General features: G+C 36.4%; 1 protein-coding gene across 1 annotated transcript in view; it reads left to right on the top strand.

Moving 5' to 3' along the window:
- The window catches only part of MTMR9 (myotubularin related protein 9), a 55,240-nt gene that overhangs the window by 21,498 nt on the left and 12,701 nt on the right, over nucleotides 1-21,041 (top strand). The window contains exons 4-8 of the mRNA XM_047091338.1: nucleotides 7,584-7,757; nucleotides 10,274-10,491; nucleotides 11,455-11,616; nucleotides 14,186-14,327; nucleotides 16,350-16,570. Of these exons, the coding sequence (XP_046947294.1) occupies nucleotides 7,584-7,757; nucleotides 10,274-10,491; nucleotides 11,455-11,616; nucleotides 14,186-14,327; nucleotides 16,350-16,570 (917 nt within the window). The remainder of the gene's footprint in view (nucleotides 1-7,583; nucleotides 7,758-10,273; nucleotides 10,492-11,454; nucleotides 11,617-14,185; nucleotides 14,328-16,349; nucleotides 16,571-21,041) is intronic.

Here is a 21,041-nt window from a genome sequence, read left to right as displayed (position 1 = left end):
AATATTAGCCAGTCCCTACTTCATTATTATGTCCAAAAGAAATGTGTGGTATTGAATTAGTACTAAAACTAGCTATCAGGATATTGTGGGTTGCATCCCAGATATATTATTGGCTGCTTGACTTTCTGGGACTCCGATTCAATGTCTACAAAGTGAAAGTATTGAACAAAGTGATCTCTAGAGTTCCTCCTATGTTAAGCATACTTTTTATTCTAGGATATCATGAAAGATTGTTTCAGGTACTTTGTTGAAGTACACATACACAGTATATGTGTACTCCCCCAATCTACCACTTTAGAAATTATATATAAAAAGGTGATGAGGTCCTCCTTTTGATTGAGTAGCTCCTATCTCACAAGACCTCCTGCAGAGATAGATGACAAACTATGAATAAAACACAAAAAAACTGCCATCTGAAAGCTCTGGTAATTGAACAGAAAGCAGCATTATTTTGGAGGAATCAAAACATAGAGACAGTGAATGCCAGAGTGGGATTTCTCTTTGGGCGGCTTTGTCCTCAGGTCAGCATAGTTGTGGCATTGATAATGTGGAACAGCTAACGTTCCAATAGAAAGCCCACCTTCTTCTGGTGGGAGGAGCCGGGTGAACCGTTTGGGGCAACCAGAGAGCCAGAGAAGGGGAACCTTGATTTTGTGTGCAGCCTTGAACTTCAGGCTGATCTTGAACCTTGCTTGCATGGGGTAGACTGAGATCAGTCAGAACCAAGATCTGAGCTGCCATGCACCTCAGGTGTGACAGAATTTGCAGTTTAAATCTAATGAAGTTATTTGCCTACTGAAACAAAAAACATGAACTCTCTTCAGAAGACTATAATAGAATGCAGGGTTTCCACAACATAACATTGACAATGTCCAGGGTACAATCTAAAATTGAGCTAGGGGGCGCCTGGGTGGCGCAGTCGGTTAAGCATCCGACTTCAGCCAGGTCACGATCTCTCGGTCCGTGAGTTCGAGCCCCGCGTCAGGCTCTGGGCTGATGGCTCGGAGCCTGGAGCCTGTTTCCGGTTCTGTGTCTCCCTCTCTCTCTGCCCCTCCCCCGTTCATGCTCTCTCTCTGTCCCAAAAATAAATAAACAAAAAAAATAAATAAATAAATAAATAAAAAATAAAATTGAGCTAGGATATTATGACCCATTCTGAAGAAAAAAGTTGACAAGTACCAACCCCAAGATGGGTCATATGTTCAAATTATCACACAAAGACTAAAAAGCAGCTCTTAAAACTGTCCAATTTCTCAGAAAGGAAAATATGCTTAAAACCAAAGAAAAGACAGATAATATCAACAGAGAAATAGAAAATATTAATCTGAAATTAAAAATTCACTGGCTGAGCTAAAAAGTAGAGATGACAGAGGATAGAACCAATGAACTTGAAATTAGAGCAATAGAAATTATTTAGTAGAAAGAAGAGGGAGGGAAGAAGTTACACTAAAATAAGCAGAGCCTCAGAGATGTGGAACAATATCAAAATGCCTAGCATATGTGTAATTGGAGAACGAGAAGGAGAGACTAGAGAGAGTAAGGTAGAAAATATATTTAAAGAAATAATATTTAAAACTTTCCAAATTTGATGAATGAATATAAATTCAACAAGATTCAGCAAGCCCCAGACAGGATAAATTTGAAGAAAACCATGCATAGGCACATCATAGTCCAACCATCAAAAAACAATGGTGAAGAGATCTTGAAAGCTTCCAGGTAAGAACACCACATTACATACACAGAGACAACAATTTAAATGAACGTGGACTGTTGATCAGAAATCATGGCAACCAGAAGAGAAAACTATAAAGTGCTGAAAGGAAGAAAACCTGCCAACCTTGAGTTTTGCATGTGGTGAAAGTATCTTTCAAGAATGAAGGTGAGACATTTTCAGATTAAAAGGAAACTAAGAATTTGTTGCCAAGAAGACTTTACCATAAGAAATGTTAAAGGAACTTCTTCAGACTGAAGGGAAATAATACCAGAGGGAAACTTGAATATTTAGACTTATTGAAGAATATTGGAAATGCTAAATACGTAGGTAAATACAACAGGCTATTTTTTTTTTCCTTTTTAATGTCTTTAACATATACGTGATTATTTGAATAAAGGTTACAGCTTGCCTCTGTGATGTTAATAGTGTATGTAGATCTATTCTGTTTGGAAATTGTGGCTTTTACTAAAGGTGACTGCTATGGTGTGGCTGTTTGGGTAAATCTACTTGTACAATTTTAAGGTTTTTACATTTTATATAATGTGGGCAAATATTTAAGTTAAAGATATATATTGTAATACCTAGAGCAGGGTTTCTGAACTTTGGCACTATTGACATTTACACTAGATAATTCTTTGCCGTGAGAATGTGTCCTGTGCCTTGTAGGATGTTTGACAGCATCTTTGGCACCACTAGATGCCAGTGGGATTCTTTTCACCCCACCTATAGTTGTCTCCACACATTGACGAATGTTATTCCTTGGCAAAATCACCCCTGGATGAGAACCACTGTCCTAGAACAATCCCTTTTTAAAAAATGTGAAGAGGTATAATTTAAAAAGTTAATACGTACATCGAAATGTAATTCTAAAAAGTATTTAAATCTAACAGAAAGTGGGAAAGAAAAAATAGCAATAGAAACTGAAGGGACAAACAAATAAATGGTAGTCTAAATTCCAGCCATATCAACAACTATTTTAGTATTAATGAGCTAAACACTCCGATCGAAAGATGAAGATTGTCAGAGTGAATTAAAGAAAAAAATGAATTAAAGATCTAAACATAAGCCATGTACAAAAGATGCATTTTGAATATGAAGACATAGGTTGAAAATAAATAAATGGGAAAACATGCCATGGACAAAAAAAGCAGAAGTAGCTGCATTTACTCCAGATTAAAAAAAAATACTCCAAGACACAAAATATCAAATAAAGAGGGTCATTCCATAATAATAAAATTTTGAAGATAAAACTATATATAGCAAACATTGATGGAAGTTATGAGTAATTCTGTGATCATGGTATGAGATTATTAACACTGTCCTCTCAGCAATTAATAGAACAGCTCGACTAAAACAAAAACAACTAGACAACAACAAAACAAGACGTGGAAGATCTGAACAACACTATCTGATATTTATAGAATGCCATTCCTAACTTCTGTACAATATATACAGTATTCAAGAGTACATGGTATGTTTCCCAGGAGAGACTGTATGCAAGGCCATTAAATAAATTTCAGTATTAGAAAAATTGAAACTGTACAATGTGTAATATCTGACCACAAAGGAATTAAATTAGAAATCAATAACACTAAGGTATTTAGGAATACCCAGAATATTTCTAAATTAAACAAAATGCTTGTAAATAATCTATGTGTCAAAAACGAAATCATAAGGGAGATTAGAAAATATTTTGAACTGAGTTATAAAAATGCAACATCATAATTTGTGGAATACAGCTAAAGTTTAAAGAGAAACTTACGGCTTTAAATGCTTACATTAAAAAAAAGAAGAAAAGGTCTAAAATCACCAAATTAGGCTAGGGGGAAAAAAAAAAGCAAAGTAACTAGAAAGAATGAAACCATAAAAATAAGATCAGAAATTGATAAAATACTCATAAGCAAGTTTAGTAAGGGTGATCAATATAAATATACCCACAATATAAATATACCCGAACTAAATTATTGGCAACAAGCAATCTGAAAATGAATAAAACACTTGGGAATAAATTTAACAAAATAGGTACAGATTCTGTACACTGGAAAACACAAAACATTGCTGAGAAGTTAAAGGATATCCAAATAAATGGAGAGATACACCATGTTCATGGATTAGAAGACCATAGGGTTAAGATCAGTAGTGGGCTGACTTACATAGTGGACCACGAAGTAAATATTTTAGGCTCTGTCGGTCATGCAGTCTCTGTTACAACGACACCACTCTGCTGTTGCAACGTGAAAACAGCAATAGGTAACATGCCAATGAATGGGTAGTGCTATGTTCCAATAGAACTTTATTTATAAAAACAGGCAGTGGGCTGGATTTGGCTTGTGGACTATTGTTTGCTGACCTCTCATTAATATCACAGTTGTTTCCAGATTGCTTTATAGATTCAGTGCAATTCCTATGAGAATTCCAATAGGTGTGTTTAATAGAAATTGACAAAATTATCCTAAAATTTATGTGGATATGCAAAGTTACTAGAATAGTCAAAACAACTGTGAAAAAGAAAGGATTTACATTATTTGATTTCAAAACTTAATGTAAAGTTATAATAATCAAGAGAGTGTGGCATTGGTATAAGGGCAGACTTATTGACGAATGGAATAAAAGCTAAAACTATAAAACTTCTTGAAGAAACCACAGGAGAAAATCTTTATGACCTTGGATTAGGCAAAGATTTTTTAGATAGAACACCACAAGTGACTGAAAAAAGATTAATGATTTCCTAGTTTGAGATGTGGAGGAGAGGATATGGACTGCAAAAATACACATGGGATTTTTGTGGGAAATGATTGAAATGTTTGTTATCTTGATTGTGGTGGTGGTTTCATGAGTGTATATAGCTGTCAAGACTCATGAAATCATGCACTCTAAATGGATCTAGTTTATTTTTCCATACAAATAATAAAATCTCAAAATTGATTAAAAAGAAGAGAAAAAACTTAATGTAAGGTTAAGTACCTGATTGGAAACAAAGAGTGATCTAGAATACAGATCTGAAGTCATTGCTCAGAGTGCAGAGCAGAGAAACTAGGAAGATGTGCAAAATGATAGAGAAGTTAGACACATGTATGAATGATAAAGGGAGAAGATCCAATATTCATTAAATGGGAGTTCAAGAAGATAATAGAGAAAATGGGAGAAAGGCACTATTCAAATAGGTAATGGTTGAGAGTTCTCCAGAATTGATGAAAGCCACAAACTCTTAAAGTGTCCCAGGAAGCACTATGCAAGACAATAAAAAATAAATCTTTAGTTAGATGTGTTGTAGTCCAGCTATTAAATCGTAAGGCAAAGAGAATACCACAAAGTAAGTCGGAGAGAAAAGAGAAACTACATATATGGTGTAATAAAATTAGAATAGAAAAAAATTGGATAGAATTAGACATCTATTCATGATAAAAGCTCTTAGCGGAATTGGATTTGAAGGGCATTTATATAATCTGATAAATGCTGTCTGATAAGTCTGATAAAGCTACCCAAAACAAAAACATACAAAAAAGCAAGTCTTTTATCATTCTCTTTAAGTTCAAGACTGAGACAAGTTTGTCCACCACCACTACTTGCTGGTTCATTGAGACAAGAAGGAAAAATAAAAGATACAAAGATTGAAATGAAAGAAGCAAGACTGTCATTGTTACTTATATGTTTGTCTACACAGGAAACTGAAAGAGTCTTGAGATTGTGAGCATTTCTGTATACCAACCACAGTTTTGAAAAACATATAACTAAAATGCAACAAAAATATAAGGTTTCTAGGAATATATTGAAGAAAAGTTAGGCAAGGCTTTTATGGAGAGAATTGTACAACTTTGTTGAAAAAATTAAGTAAGCTTTAAAAAGGTGAGAGACACTATGCTCATGGACAGGGAGATAGAATATTTTAAAGATGTCTTTAAATGAATCCATAAAATCAATGCAGTCTTAATAAAACCACAATGGGTTTTTACACGCAATTAGATAAAAGTTGCACAGAGAAGCTCAGGTACTCTTGAAGAACAACAAAGAGGGAGGAGGAGACTTAGCCTACTAAATATCAAGTTTATTCTAAAAGCTATGGGACTTACTACAATAAACCAGTGGGACAGAATAGCAAACCTTCTACGTATGGGAACTTAATTTAATATATGCCGGAAGTGGCATTGCAGGTCAATGGATGATCATACCATTCTCCAGAGTAGGAAATCAGTAAGTAATGTCTAATAGTGAAATTCAAGAAGTAACAGTATAATCACGTTATTTAGAAATTTGGATGTAGGGCGCTTGGGTGGCTCAGTCAGTTAAGCTTCCGACTTGGGCTCAGGTCATGACCTCACGGTTGGTGGGTTTGAGCCCCACGTTGGGCTCTGTGCTGACAGCTCAAAACCTGGAGCCTGCTTTGGATTCTGTGTCTCCGTCTCTCTCTGCTCCTCCTCCACATGTGCTCCATCTCTGTCTCTGTCTCTCTCTCAAAAATAAAACATTAAAAAAAATTAAAAAAAAAGAAATTTGGATGTAAACACTGGAAATAAAAAGCTATAAGAGTTGAAAATGATTACCTCTGGGGAAAGGGAATTACGAGATGGAGGTGAACAGGAAACAGGTAAATTCCTTTTTTCTTTTTTTAAATAATGAATTTTTTAGAAACTGTCTTTAAAATTGGTAAGAGAATAACATAGAAAAGTGTAAGTGGTTTAATTAAAAAATATATTGTATCTTGTAAAAAGGTTTTTAAAAAAATTCTCTTTTCCTATAGTATGTTGAATATGCTTCAATTTTATCTTCCTGGTACTGCACCACTTGGCCAATATGTCAAGCCAAATCTGATTTATCGGAATGTATCAAAATTTGCATATTCATAACTTTATTTTTTTAACTGTAAAAAGTTTTTTTTACTGTCTTCAAGTGGTTTTTATTTTTGATGTTTTTTTTTTTTTTTTTTTTTTTTTTTTTTTAAATTTTTTTTTCAACGTTTATTTATTTTTGGGACAGAGAGAGACAGAGCATGAATGGGGGAGGGGCAGAGAGAGAGGGAGACACAGACTCGGAAGCAGGCTCCAGGCTCTGAGCCATCAGCCCAGAGCCTGACGCGGGGCTCGAACTCACGGACCGCGAGATCGTGACCTGGCTGAAGTCGGACGCTTAACCGACTGCGCCACCCAGGTGCCCCTATTTTTGATGTTTAAAATAAGTTGTCATTTGATAATCTTATATTGTATACTCTTAGTCCTCAGTATATTGAGTTAGAAATTATTTCATTGATTCCTAAGTATAATTTTTTTTAGCATTAAGTGGTTATTGTTTTAAGAAAGATATCACCAGTCTTTCTACATTTTTAAATAACAGAAGGGAACAAGGGATTTGATGTAGGTAGTAGCTCTATTGTTATCATCTGGCTAAGCATTATCTAGAATATTACAGTCTTCCTGTTGCTGTACTTAAGAATACCAAAAATAAAGTTAAATGCTCCCCCAAAAAGGATGAATGGGATGATATTGGCCTTGATAGCATGGATATGCTTAAATATATATTACTTGGAGAATAGGCGACTACAGGGGAAACAACTGTCTTTCACATATTTAATAGGATGCCACGTGAAATAGGAAACTGGGACTGAAGCCATGTAAAAACAATAGAGGAAGTTACAGAGCCACATTTGCCCAAAATAAGGAAGCACTTTCTAGGAATGGAGAATACCTAGCAATGTAGGAAACGGACTCTGAAGAATAGAACTCCTTTAAGTATGGGTTGGGTATCCTTATATTAAATTCCCGAGAGATGGCTTCTTCATTGTATGAAAATTGATGTCTAAGGTCCTTTAAAATTTTCAGATTGTTTTGTAACATTAAGATACTTGCTTAGCTTTGAAGTATTTTGTGTTTTCCAGACCAGTGAATGGAGGTTAAGCTATGTCAATAAGGAATTTGCTGTCTGTCCTTCTTACCCGCCAATTGTCATAGTGCCCAAATCCATTGATGATGAAGCTCTTCGGAAGGTAGCTACATTTCGGCATGGAGGACGCTTCCCAGTACTCAGCTATTATCATAAGAAAAATGGAATGGTAAGTATACAGTATTGCTGCTTGATCTGTGAATGCCTTGGTTTGCAGATCTTTCCTTAGAAATGTTCCACTTTCTGTGTACTTGTTCATTGATGCGATTAGTCTCCCTTGCCAGAACTTCCTTCTTTTAAACATTAGGGAATCAGGAGTAGAGTGTTTTCCGTGATTAGGATATGACTTTGAATTCTTCTCATGATGCTGCTCAAAATTAGAAAGGCCAGACAGGTGGGGCGCTTGGGTGGCTCAGTCGGTTAAGCGTCCGACTTCAGCTCAGGTCATGATCTCGCAGTCTGTGAGTTTGAGCTCTGCGTCAGGCTCTGTGCTAACAGCTTGGATCCTGGAGCCTGCTTCGGATTCTGTGTCTCCTTCTCTGTCTGGCCCTCCTCTGCTCTCTCTCTCTCAAAAATAAATAAATATTAAAAAAAAAAAAAAAAGACCAGGCAGGTTTATCTTAAGGACTCAGTACTAAGGGAACTAATGTTTATTTGATACTTAAAATAACACTGTTAGGTAGAAAAATAAATTTCTCTGACCAGAATAATGGTAGAATTCTTTTTTAAAATTACTTTTACCCAAATTTCCCTGTAAAAAGTAAATTGAGCAGACATTTTTATTTTCAAAAAGGAGAAGAATGACACGTTATTAGTTACAATTTAAGTAAACACAGGAGTCAGTAATTGAATAGTGCTTGCTGTATGTATGTTTCCTAAATATTTTCTAAATCTGTTTCTGTCCTCTTATTTTCTCTCAGTCAATAAACTCAGCTTCTCATTTTGAAACCAATAGTAAAATAGTGGATAAGTTATGGTCATTTTCCGTTGCCTTTTTTCCCCTGGATAATAAGTCAAGCATGGATATTTAGTGTAAAAAAATTTCCAAAAAATTTGCTACTTTGGCATCAGATCATCTATCCCATTTGCATAGTAATATTTCTGTTTGTTAGAGAGTTCATTACAAAGCATTTTAAAAAGGGATATTAAATATACTATATGTCCATTTACATGGTTAGTGCAGTCTGGGAGTTAGCCATTGTCATCCTCTGGATGACCTTTCTTGATCATATTAAATTTCAAGGTAGTTAAGATAACAGCATATATTATGGGGAGAAAGTGAAATAACTCTAAACCATTCACCAAGGAAGAGATCTGTATAATATTAATTTCTTGAGAAAATGAACGGTTTCAAAATCAAACCTTTCAAAATATATAGTTGATGGTCTTTGGAAATAAGTTTCTAAATCCTGAAATACTGAACAGGGTGAAAGAGGGTAACAGGAGAATAAATAATAGACAAGCAGCTTTTTTTTTTTTTTTTTTTTTTTTTTATTTTATTTTTGGGACAGAGAGAGACAGAGCATGAACGGGGGAGGGTCAGAGAGAGAGGGAGACACAGAACCGGAAGCAGGCTCCAGGCTCCGAGCCGTCAGCCCAGAGCCCGACGCGGGGCTCGAACTCACTGACCGCGAGATCGTGACCTGGCCGAAGTCGGACGCTTAACCGACTGCGCCACCCAGGCGCCCCCAAGCAGCTTTAAAGATATTAAAGATGATTCCCCAAACACAAATAGTACATAAACTTTATTTTACCATTGGTGGCGTTTCTCTTTATAGTTTTTCTCTCTTTATAGTTCTTTCTTTTTTTATTTTTATTTTAGAGAGAGAGAGCATGAGAGGGGAGAGGGGTTGGGGGCAGGGGGGAGAGAGAGAATGAATGTGAATGAATCCCAAGCAGGCTCCACACTCAGCACAGAGCCTGATGCAGGGCTTAATCTCATGACCTGTATCATGACCTGAGGTAAAATCAAGAGTTGGTTGCCAAACCTACTGAGCCACCCAACCGCCCCTCTTTTTCTTCTTCTTCTTCTTCTTATTTTAGAGAGAGAGAGAGTACACTTGAGCTGGGGAGAGGGACAGAGGGGGAGAAAGACACAGAGAGAGAGAGAGAGGGAGGGAGGGAAGGAGAGAGGGAGGGAGAGGGAGAGAGAATCCCAAGTAGAGCATGCTGAGCATGGAGCCTGATGCAGGGCTTGATCCTATGACCCTGGGACCATGACCTGAGCCAAAATCAAGAGTTGGACGCTCAACTGACTCAGCCAGCCAGGTACGCCATCTCTTTATAATTCTTGATTAAACCTGCCAACGCTCTTTATGTAGTTGAAGCAAAAGTTTACTGGCACATAGGCCATTATTATTATCTCTGTTACAGGGCCATGTCCAGTAAACAATTTACTAACTAAACAAATTGTGATAATTGATCTTTTTAGCAATTGTAATTTATTATGTGGAAGTATTTTGAGAAGTAGGAAGAAGAATTGTGTTAAAGTGCAAGGCTTATTTTTGTTTTACAGTTATTAACTATTGCAAATATGTGGAAATCCTTCTTTGTTTTACGATCATATTCATCTTCAAAGTGCCACACAATTGTTTTTGAGATACTCTTAATCTAGCTAATTTATTTCTATTTTCAGAAACTTTCAAAGCAGCTACTCTTAAATTTTAAACTGCATCGTGCTTCTAGGTAATCATGCGAAGCGGTCAGCCACTCACTGGCACAAATGGGAGAAGGTGCAAAGAAGATGAAAAGCTGATAAATGCTACCCTCAGGGCAGGGAAACGTGGCTACATCATTGACACACGGTCTTTAAATGTAGCTCAGCAAGCTAGAGCCAAAGGCGGCGGCTTTGAACAAGAAGCCCATTATCCCCAGTGGAGGCGGATTCATAAGTCCATTGAGAGGTAACAGACTCTGGAGACAGTAGTAGGCTCTTATTTGAAGCGAATTAGAATGGGTGAGCCCTTAGCTGCAAAAATCACAAGTTCTCAAATGAACCTACGCATTAACTTAGAGTCAGAAATCGGCTGGATCTCCTGTCGCGTTTTATAAGATAAGCAGGAAACTTATCTTGGATGCCCACAGCTGACTTTTAGTCAGGTAGCATGCTTTCTCTCTCTCTCTCTTTTTTTTTAATGCTTTATATATTTATTTATTTTTATTTTATTTTATTTTTTTTTAATTTACATCCAGCATGCTTCCTCTTAAGTTAACTCTGAAATTTCATCTCCGCAAGGTCAGAGGTCTGCTCCTCTCCTTGTAAGATCAGTGGTCATCAAACTTACTGAACAGATACGCCACGGATAAGTATATTTTTCTAAGTCAGAAGACTAGACACTTTCCCCCACACCCACCTATTCTCCCACCCTGTTTCCTCCACCTACATCTTGTTTATGCCTACAATTAGAGGTTTATAGGGACTTCTGGAAGGGTGGGTGGGAGTTGGAGCTAATAAAACAGTGGGGTCTGAGCTGGCCCTGGGGATCCCTGCTAAAGGTACTGGGTATCCAGTGTTGGATCTGTGGAAATAGGATTGCAGATGTCAGTGGTGCGGCCTCGTGACTTCTTACAAAATGTGGTGTTCTGGCCCACTCCCCAGTCAGGTAATTTAGCTATGTAAACTGGGTTTAATCTGTTCAGGTGAGGAATGGTTTACCATGACAGGCATTTTAAGTATCTTTGCTGCCATGTTTACATATTATTTTTTCAGTGTTTAATCATCAAGTTATTGTGTAGTAAGGTAAATATTTTTATACCATTTTGAGCTACTTTTCCTCTTGGATATATTGGAGGTTGAAGTTTTGGTTGGTTTCTCTCTTCATCAGTGTGTTTTCTATTTTCTTTTTACTTTTTCTTATTTTTTAAAGGTATCACATTCTTCAGGAGAGCTTAATCAAACTCGTGGAAGCTTGTAATGACCAAACACATAACATGGACAGATGGCTCAGTAAATTGGAGGCTTCTAACTGGCTGACTCACATCAAAGAGATTCTTACAACTGCGTGTCTAGCGGCTCAGTGTATCGACAGGTAGAGTGTATTTCGGTGTTCTGAAATGGGACACGCAGCGCTAACTAGACTTTGCTTTTATCCAGATATGTGTTTATCTATTGTGTTAAAAGTTTGTGTCTAGTCTCTATTCTATGTTGAGATGATTGCATAAATTACTGTATAAGATGGTCAATGCCATTCAGTGCTATCAATGAAGTGTGTGCATAGAGTCTGGCATTTAATTGGTGATTAATGTTTGTTGAACAAATATGAGCCACAGGCACACATCTTCAAGGACACAAAGTTTTTAAATACTAAAGGAACTCTTTTTTTCTATAAAATCCTTGAATTGTGAATCTACCTATTTTCCTTTGCTTAAACTGTGAACAAGAATGAAAAGAAGTTTTCTTATTTGTTCTCAGAAGGCCAGGCTTGCCTTCTTACTTTCGAAATATCAATGAGAGGAAACATGTAATTTTGTTACATGGTAAAATGATTCTTTCTAATCTCTCAGATATCTTATTACAAAGTACTTGATACGTGCCATTATAACAGGATCTCAAGTTGAGAAAACCCGATGGCAGTGACGTAAAGTATATGAAGTGATTTTAGTTTATTCATTCAGCTGAAGGTTGCTAATCCTTGAGACTTGAAGCAGAGGACTTGAACAGAGAACTGGTATAAGTTGTTGCAGAAGCTTAGAATGCCCCTTTTAAGAAGGGGATTCTTCTGAGACAATAGGTAGGTGTAAGTATTGCCACTACATAGTTGGATGACACTTTTCCTTGAAACTGTAATTTGTCTTATTGGTGCTTCCAAATTAGGGAAATAGACATATGTAACTTTTTTGTGGTTAGTGAGAAATTGGTAATAGAATGGGTTGCTTAAGGTCATGTGGTAAATTAGTGACAACACCAGAAATGGGTAGAGATTTTTGGTCTGGATTCTCAGGCTGTCACTAGTTTTTTGTTTTAGGCAAAACTCAAAGCTCATTTATCTAACGAAATATGGGAGTTAAAGAAGAGGTTCTATGGCAGACAAATCAATACTACAGAATGATGAGGTGTTGTTATTAAGGGTTCTGTTTCTTTTTAACCCAAGTTAAAAAGATTTCCCCTTACATGATGAGTACAGAGCTTCTGTTTTCTTATGAACCATAAATTGTAATAAACATTTCTCACCGTGTTGTCCGAATTTGCAGCCATAATAATGGGATGCTGCACATTAAGGGAACCCTAGGTGCAGAACAGTATTTGCTATCTCCACCTTTGTTTAGAGTCAGCTGGCCACCTTAAACAAGGACTTCCACATTCTTAACAAGAGTTGAAGGTTTTGGTTTATTTTGCCATGATTGAGTTACCTTTTCTGATATTAGGCTTATTATTTATACCTCCATAAAAGTCTGCCCTTATAATTAACTGCTCAAAATGTAAAAATAGACCTTAAATGAATTGAATTGAATTTCAAATACGCCACAGATAACTAAGATATATAGATTCAATATATACATCAGAAGCCTTAAACTATTTACTCATACCGTTCTACCTAGTCACGAGATTTTATTCTTAGAGTAAGGTTGTTAACCTAACCAGGGACCTTTATTTTCAAATTAAGAACTCTCAAATGATCCAGCAAAAGACAAAAATCTAAGTATGTCATCTGTAGTGTAACAAAAATTGACAATGACCTAAATGTCTAATTCTCAGACATTTCAGCAAATTATAGTTGATCACCTAATAGAATATTATATACCCATGAATACAGTACTTCTAAAGGTGGTATAGAAACATGGGAAAATGTTTATAATAAAAGTGGAAATAGTAAGAAATTACCTTATGTTATAGCTATGTAAAGTATATATATGTGGGAAAAGAATTAATAGTAACCAAACTGGAGACTCTTCTGGGAAATTTTATTCACTGTCCTTTCAAGATAAGAGGTAGAAGGGGAGAGGAAAAAATGTAGTTAGTTTAGTTTTTGGTGTTTCCTTCCACTCTCTTTAGAATATTGGGCCCCAGACTCCTCCTAAATATTGTGGTATAATAGTATCATTGCCACTGAGTTTCTAGATTGAAAGTTTTATGTTTTGTTTTATGTATCTTGTTTTCATGTTTCTAAAAATGCGGTTTAGGACTTGTTTCCTAGATTCATTACGTTACAGTTTATGAAGGCATCCTTACAGTCAGCTGAGGTGGAAAGATAGAATCAAGGTCAGAGAGATACAGAAAAATAACTTTAAGTGTGTGTTCCTAGGTGTGATGAGAAAAGGCTTTAGTTAACTTAATAGGCAGAAAAGATAAGTGCTTACTGTGCATGATAAGGACTGCTTTTGGGTTTTGTAAAGGGAGAAAAAATTCAACTAAAAAGTTTTGTGAAATTTGTTGTAAGTTAAAGAGGTTCTTGCCATGTGAAATTTGGAACTTATAGTTTTATTTATTTATTTCTCCTAAGAGAAGCTCTCTTCATTTGCCTTACTTATACTCTAAACCCTGCTGGACAGAGCAGAATGTATGAGTTTGAAATACTGTACTCAGTAAATGTTTATTATTAACAGAGTTGACTGACCATGTTGGGAGTATCCCATTTGTACTCTGGATTTTCCTATCAGGGAAGGGGCATCCATATTGATTCATGGAACAGAAGGAACTGATTCCACACTTCAGGTTACCTCCCTGGCCCAGATCATCTTGGAACCGAGAAGCAGGACCATCCGTGGTTTTGAGGCCCTGATAGAAAGAGAGTGGCTGCAGGTGAGAAACACTGTTTGATGTGCACAGGAACTGCTAATAATAATGGGTGTGATCCTAGTTGTAGGACAGACATAATGTATGAAGTTTTGATTAAAATGTTTACATTATATGTTTAGTTTTCTGGAGGCAAATAATCTGTCTTCCTCTCAGTAAATGTTTATAATCTTTACTGCCTCTCAATTTTGTACCTGTCTTTGCTTATATTGCTCATTTGGCATTTTATTCCCTTAACAAGCTCTCACTAGTTGTACTTTGTTACCTACAAGGGAAAGAACAAAGAGCGTACAACGTAGTCTCTGTCTTACAGAGCTTAATTTTGCTAGAGATAAAAAACATAAAGCAGGAAAGGGATGCGGGGATTTGTAATTATAAGACGTGTGCTTTAGTGCTTTCTGCCTTTTGCTTGTCTGGTTCCCCTCTATCCTCTTGCCCAACCAGGTGAAATCCTTCTCATGCTTTAAGATACAGCTAAATGTCACTGCTGTCCTGAAGTCTTGGGACCTTTAAAATTCATCCATTGTCTTCATGATTTGTTTCCTAGACCCAAATAAAGTGATTCCTTTGAGGTCAGGGAACCATGTGCAGCTGCTCTATTATCCCTAGGACATGATGCAGTCCTATCACATAATGCTGAATGACAACTGAAAGAAAGTTCTCATGAAATAGATTGAAACCTCCAAGTCAGAGATTAACTTATAAATGTATATACACTGTGTAACTTAGCAAATAATTGTGATTGAGAACAGATGTTTAGATGTATCTTGAAAGTGGAAGTATCTCTGGAGAAAAATCTTTTCTGGACCTTCTAGTTAAAATTCAGGTTTGTTGCGTGTTAATGCTGTTATGGATACCTTGTCTATCTTGCCTGACAACTGATTTGTATCTCTGTTCAAATCAGACCATCCCAAATATTTGGCAAAAATCTATTCAGCCACATTCCTCATGATGCATAGCAAACAAATAAAATGAATGTGACTTACTTACTCATATATTACCATTTTAATGAGTATCGAAGTACCATTAGCCACTAGAAAATGCTGATGTCATTATCTTTGTCTGGTAAAGTAGTATAAGGATCCAAAGATAAAGCAAGTTTGTGAAATACCTAGAAGGGTGTCATTTGGGACAAGGTCAGTACTCAGGTTCTGGGTGGGCCAGAGAGCCAAATGATCCTTGAATTTCCTTTAGTCAGTACATGTCAGACTCCTCCAATTCTTTTTGAGAGAAGAGAGGAACTAGGGACAATTCTTATCTCTAATATAAAAGTATTCATAAATATCTCTTCATGACACTAACTTTTTTCCCATATGTAATTAAAAATTGAATATCAGGAGTGACTTTACAAAGTTTGTCTGTGAGAGCCCCAGATTTCTTTCTTTTTTTTTTTTTTTTCAACGTTTATTTATTTTTTTTGGGGACAGAGAGAGACAGAGCATGAATGGGGGAGGGGCAGAGAGAGAGGGAGACACAGAATCAGAAACAGGCTCCAGGCTCCGAGCCATCAGCCCAGAGCCTGATGCGGGGCTCGAACTCACGGACCGCGAGATCGTGACCTGGCTGAAGTCGGACGCTTAACCGACTGTGCCACCCAGGCGCCCCCCAGATTTATTTCCATTTAGTGGTGAGGCTTACGTAGCTTACAACAATCTGCAGTGCTTTGGACAGATAAAACGTGATAGCTGTCTTTTGTTTTGTACTTGAAGACCTTACATTCTTTGACTTTGCTACAAATTACAGAGACCTAGAAAATTTTATTTTATGAAGTTCACCAAGGATAATTGCAGTTCTTATGGTTATGCCGTAACTGCATGGCCTTGTTACATGTTTGGAAGTTGTGTTTCTTTCCTTAGATGCTAAAAATTGTTTTAAGCCAAGAAATCATTAATGTAAACAGCAGCCATCCAAATTACATGATGTTCCGTTTAATAAGTTTTGTTGTAACTGTGTGAAATATGTTAATAGAATGTGCTGTAATGTGATCTCAGTAGGCTATGACTGTCACCTTTCCATCTTCTGTCTTAGGCTGGTCACCCATTTCAGCAGCGCTGCGCACAGTCAGCCTATTGTAATAGTAAGCAGAAGTGGGAGTCACCTGTATTTCTTCTCTTCTTGGACTGTGTGTGGCAGATACTTCGTCAGTTTCCTTGTTCTTTTGAATTTAATGAGAATTTCCTCATCATGCTCTTTGAGCATGCATATGCCTCACAGTTTGGAACATTTCTCGGCAACAATGAAAGTGAAAGGTGAGTACACTGTTTACATGGGATGGGGGCCATTTTGTTTGTAATTGTTTTGGTCACCTCCTAAAAGAGACCAGGATTTGGTTCCATGTTAATGTTATTTGTAAGATGGTAGAGGTTACAATTAGTATAGATAAATTACATAACGTGTGTTCTTATTATGAGCCTATCACATGCTAGGTGAGAACATGTCCTAGATTTTGTTCTGTTAGATTAAAATTAGTCTACCTACTGATTTAAAAGCTTTGAGTAAATTCGGCAACCATTTTAAATGTTAATTTCCTTGTCTAAGATCATGGTAATCTTATATCTGGAAGAGGCCCCTCCATCCAATTTTATAGATTAGGAGGGTATCCAAAAAGTTAAATGACGCAGCCAGTTGGTCACCAGTAGTAGGGCTAGGATACAGGTCTTCTACTCCTGCTCCAGACTTTCTTTATTACACCTGGAAACTGCCCTCAGGCCCAGAGTGACAGTCTCACTTCACAGCCTAAACTCTGTCAAGTTCATAGGTTTATTTAGAAGATTCATATCAGAATGATCTTTAAAGGTGATCAACTGGTAATTTCAATTGGGTACAGTCAAAAGGCTTTCTCTTTTTTCTGTTGTCATTCTAGCTAAAGAGACAGTTTTGTTGATCTTTTCAGAGAACTGACTTTTGGTTTCATTGATGCTCTCTATTATCTGTTTATTTTCTGTTTTGTCCATCTACTCTCTACTGTTCATTTTTTTCTTTCTGCTAGCACTGGTTTAGTTTCCCCTATTTTTCTAGTTCCTTAAGATATAAAGTTATCGATTTAAAAGTTTTGGGGGCGCCTGGGTGGCTCAGCTGGTTAAGCCTCCAACTTTGGCTCAGGTCATGCTCTCATGGTTCATGTGTTTGAGCCCCATGTCGGGCTCTGTACTGACAGCTCAGAGCCTGGAGCTTGCTTTGGATTCTGTGTCTGTCTCTGTCTGCCCCTCCCCGCTTGCACTCTGTCTCTTTCTCTCTCTCTCAAAAATAAAAAAACAGACACTAAAAAAAAATTTAAGTTTTTGATTTGAGGTATTTGTTCTTTTTTAATAGAGGTTTTTACTGCTATAAATATCCATCCGAGCACTGCTTTTCACTGGGTCCCCATACGTTGTGTTAGCACGTTGTGTTTTTCTTTTCATTCATCTGTTAAGTGTTTTCTAATTTCTCTTGTGATTTCTTCTTTAACCCATTGGTTGTTTAAAATTGCTTTATATAATACCACATGTTTATGAATTTTCCATTTTTTCTTATGTTATTGATTTTTAATTTCATGCTGTTGGAGAAGATACTTAGCTGGCTTTTAAACTTTTAAAATTTATTGAGATTTATTTTGTGGACTAACATGTGATATATCCTGAAGAATGTTTTATGTACACTTGAGAAAAATGTGTACTCTGATGTTGTTGAGCAGAGTATTATATATTTGTTTTACATTTTATTCAAATCCTGTTATTTCCTTATTGATCTTCTGTCTAGTTCTATACATTATCAAAAGTGGGATATTGAAGTCCTCCACTATATTGTAGAATTATCTATTTCTCTCTTCCATTACATCAGTTTTTGCTTCATATATTTTGTGGCTCTGGTGCAAAGTGCCATAAATTATATGCTTGTAATTATTTTATCTTCTTCATGGATTGACTCTTTTTCCAGTTTATAATGTCCTGCTTTGTCTCTTGTAAGAGTTTTTGTCCTTAAGTTTATTTCATCTGATGTAATATGTCCTCCTTAGCTCTCCTGGGTTACTATTTGTATGAAAAATCTTTTTTCTTCCTTTTACTTTCAGTCTGTTTGCATCTTTTGTAGACAATATATAGTTGGATCATGTTTTAAAATCCATTCTGCCAATCTCTGCATCTTGATTGGAGAATTTACTTCATTTATATTTAAAGTGATTACTGAAAAGGAATGGCTTATTTCTGCCAGTTTGATATTTGTGTTCTGTTTATTTTATACTCTTTTGTTCTTCGTCTCCTCCATTACTTGCCTTCCTTTGTGTTTAATTGATACCTTATAGTATACTATTGTGATTCCCTTCTTGTTTCCTTTTGTGTATATTAAAACAGTTTTTTGGGTTTTTTTTTTACTGGTTACCAGGTGGATTTCAGTTAACATCCTAAATTTATAACAATCTACTTGACTACAAACTTAGCTTCAGTAAGCATATGGCATACAAAACTTTGCTCTTCTATAGCTCCACTCCTCTATGTGTTGTTATCCCAAGTTATATTCTTATATATGCCCATTAACATGGATTTATTATTATTTTTATCCATTTGTCTTTTAAATTATGTAGGAAATAAAAAGAGGAGTTACAAATCAAAAATACAATAATAACTTTTATTCTTTCCTATGTAATTATCTTTGCCGAATTGTATGTTCACATGGCTTGGAATTACTGTCTAGTGTCCTTTCATTTTAGCTTGAAGGATTCCTTTTTGCATTTTTCTTGCAAAGCAAGTCTTCTAGCAATGATCTCCCTCAGTTTTTATCTTATTGCCAGATGTGGAATTCTTCGGAGGTAGTTTGGTTTTCTTTTAGCACTTTAAAAATGTTATTGCCCTCCCTTCTGGCCTCCATGGTTTCTGATGAGAAACCTGTTCTGGAGGGATCATGTAGGATCCCTGTATTTGAGAAGTTGCTTTTCTCTTGCTGCTTTCAAGATTCTCTGTCTGGCTTTGACAATTTGATTATGGTGTGTCTCAGTATGGGCAGTGAGTTGCTTTTATCCTTCTTGGAGCCTGTTGAGCTTCTTAAATATGTAGATTTGTGTCTTTTATCAAGTTTGGGGAATTTTCAGTCCTTAATATTTGCATGTGTGTGTGTGGTTCTTTTTGTGTTTGTGTTTTTTCCCCCGTTTGTGTTGAGGTATAAATGACAAATTGGCCATGAATTCTTTATATATTCTTTTGTTCCCTTTCTCTCTTCTGTCTCTGGGACTCCCATTATGCATATGTTGGTATATTGCTTAGGCTCTGTTCATTTTTCTTTATTCTTTTTTTGTTCTTCTCAGAGTGGGGAATTTTTGTTGACCTGTCTTCAAATTTGTTTATACCTGTGCCTGCTCAAATCTGTAATTAAAACCCATCTAGTGCGTTTTTTTTTTTTAATTTCAGATATTATACTTTTCAGTTTCAGAATTTCTGTTTGGTACTATTTTATAATTTTGTCTATTGATGTAGTCTAGGTTTTGAGGCCTTGTTCTCCTGGTTTCCTTTAGTTCTTTGTCCTAGTTTGTTTTGTTTTGTTTAGCTCTTTGAGCATATTTCAGACAGTTGATTTAAAATCTAGTAAAACCCAAGTCTGTGCTTTCTCAGGAACAGTTTCTGTTAATTTTTTCCTATGAATGGGCCATACTTTCTAGGGTTTCTTTTTGCATTATTTGTAATTTTAAATCTGGACATTTAAAATATTATAATGTGGCTCTCTGGAAATCAGATTCTTCCCACTCCTCAGCATTTGTATTTATTGCTTGCTGTGGGCTGTAGCTGTTTATTTAGTCATTTCTGGGTTTTTTTTAAATATAATTTGCTGTCAAGGTAGCTAACACAGTGTGCTCTTGGTTTTGGGGGTAGATTCCCGTGATTCATCGCTTTATTTAGTCATTTTCTAAACTATATTGTAAAGCGTATTTTTTTTTTCATGTGTGGTTTCTGAAGTATCTGTGCTTTTAGTTTGTGTTCATCTAGTGTTTGACAGCAATTTTCTTGAGTGCCAGGAACCAAAAGAGAGAGGTGAAAAGAGGGAGGGAAAAGAGAAAGGGAAAACCACTCAAGACAAAGAAAAAATCCTTTTGCAGTCTTTGCAGATGGGCTTTGTGCTGGAATATTTCTTCAGTGCTTAAGCTTCAGCCTTCACTTCCGGCTCTCACTGAGCCTTGAGATCAGCCAGAACCAAAATCTTGGGATCTTCTTCGGCCCTTTCGAGCAGGTTTCCTGCATTGGGCATGCATGTGGCTTTCTGAATTCCTCAGTATACATGGGCACCTTTGAATACTCTGGTTTTCCAAAGAATCTTATTCCCTAGGCTTTTGGTGCTCTGGTGTTTCCTTCACCCATCATCTTTTCCCCTAGAAGACTGCAGGTTGCCCGCTCATCTTATGTTTTCTAAGAATTCCCATCACCTTTCCGCCCACGGTGATTTCCAAGTTAGACATGACAAAGACAAGTCCTAACCCTTGGATAAGTTAGAACAGAGAGACACAATTCTTTGTGAATAAGGACTGCTGTGTTCCCTCTGGAGCTGGGACCAGGGTCCCATACTGAGAACATGGGCTGCCCTCTTCAAGACCTCCAGGAGCTAGGAAATGGGTGAGGCAAGAGCAAATAAAAATGCCATAAAGCTTTGTGATTGTTTTTAAGTCCCCTTTTCCTTGAGTCTTCATTTGCTTGTGTGCTATAAACTTTGGACTATTTCTGAGAAGTCTGACAAAGTAGGGTTTTTTTTGTTTTTTTTTGT

This window comes from Lynx rufus, unplaced genomic scaffold (assembly GCF_022079265.1).
Source record: "Lynx rufus isolate CCGP_SWC_20201006 ecotype Redwood Valley unplaced genomic scaffold, mLynRuf1.p SCAF_3, whole genome shotgun sequence".
NCBI lineage: Eukaryota > Metazoa > Chordata > Mammalia > Carnivora > Felidae > Lynx > Lynx rufus.
Note: the sequence above shows the minus strand (reverse complement) of the source record. Positions and strands in the feature narration are given on the sequence as shown.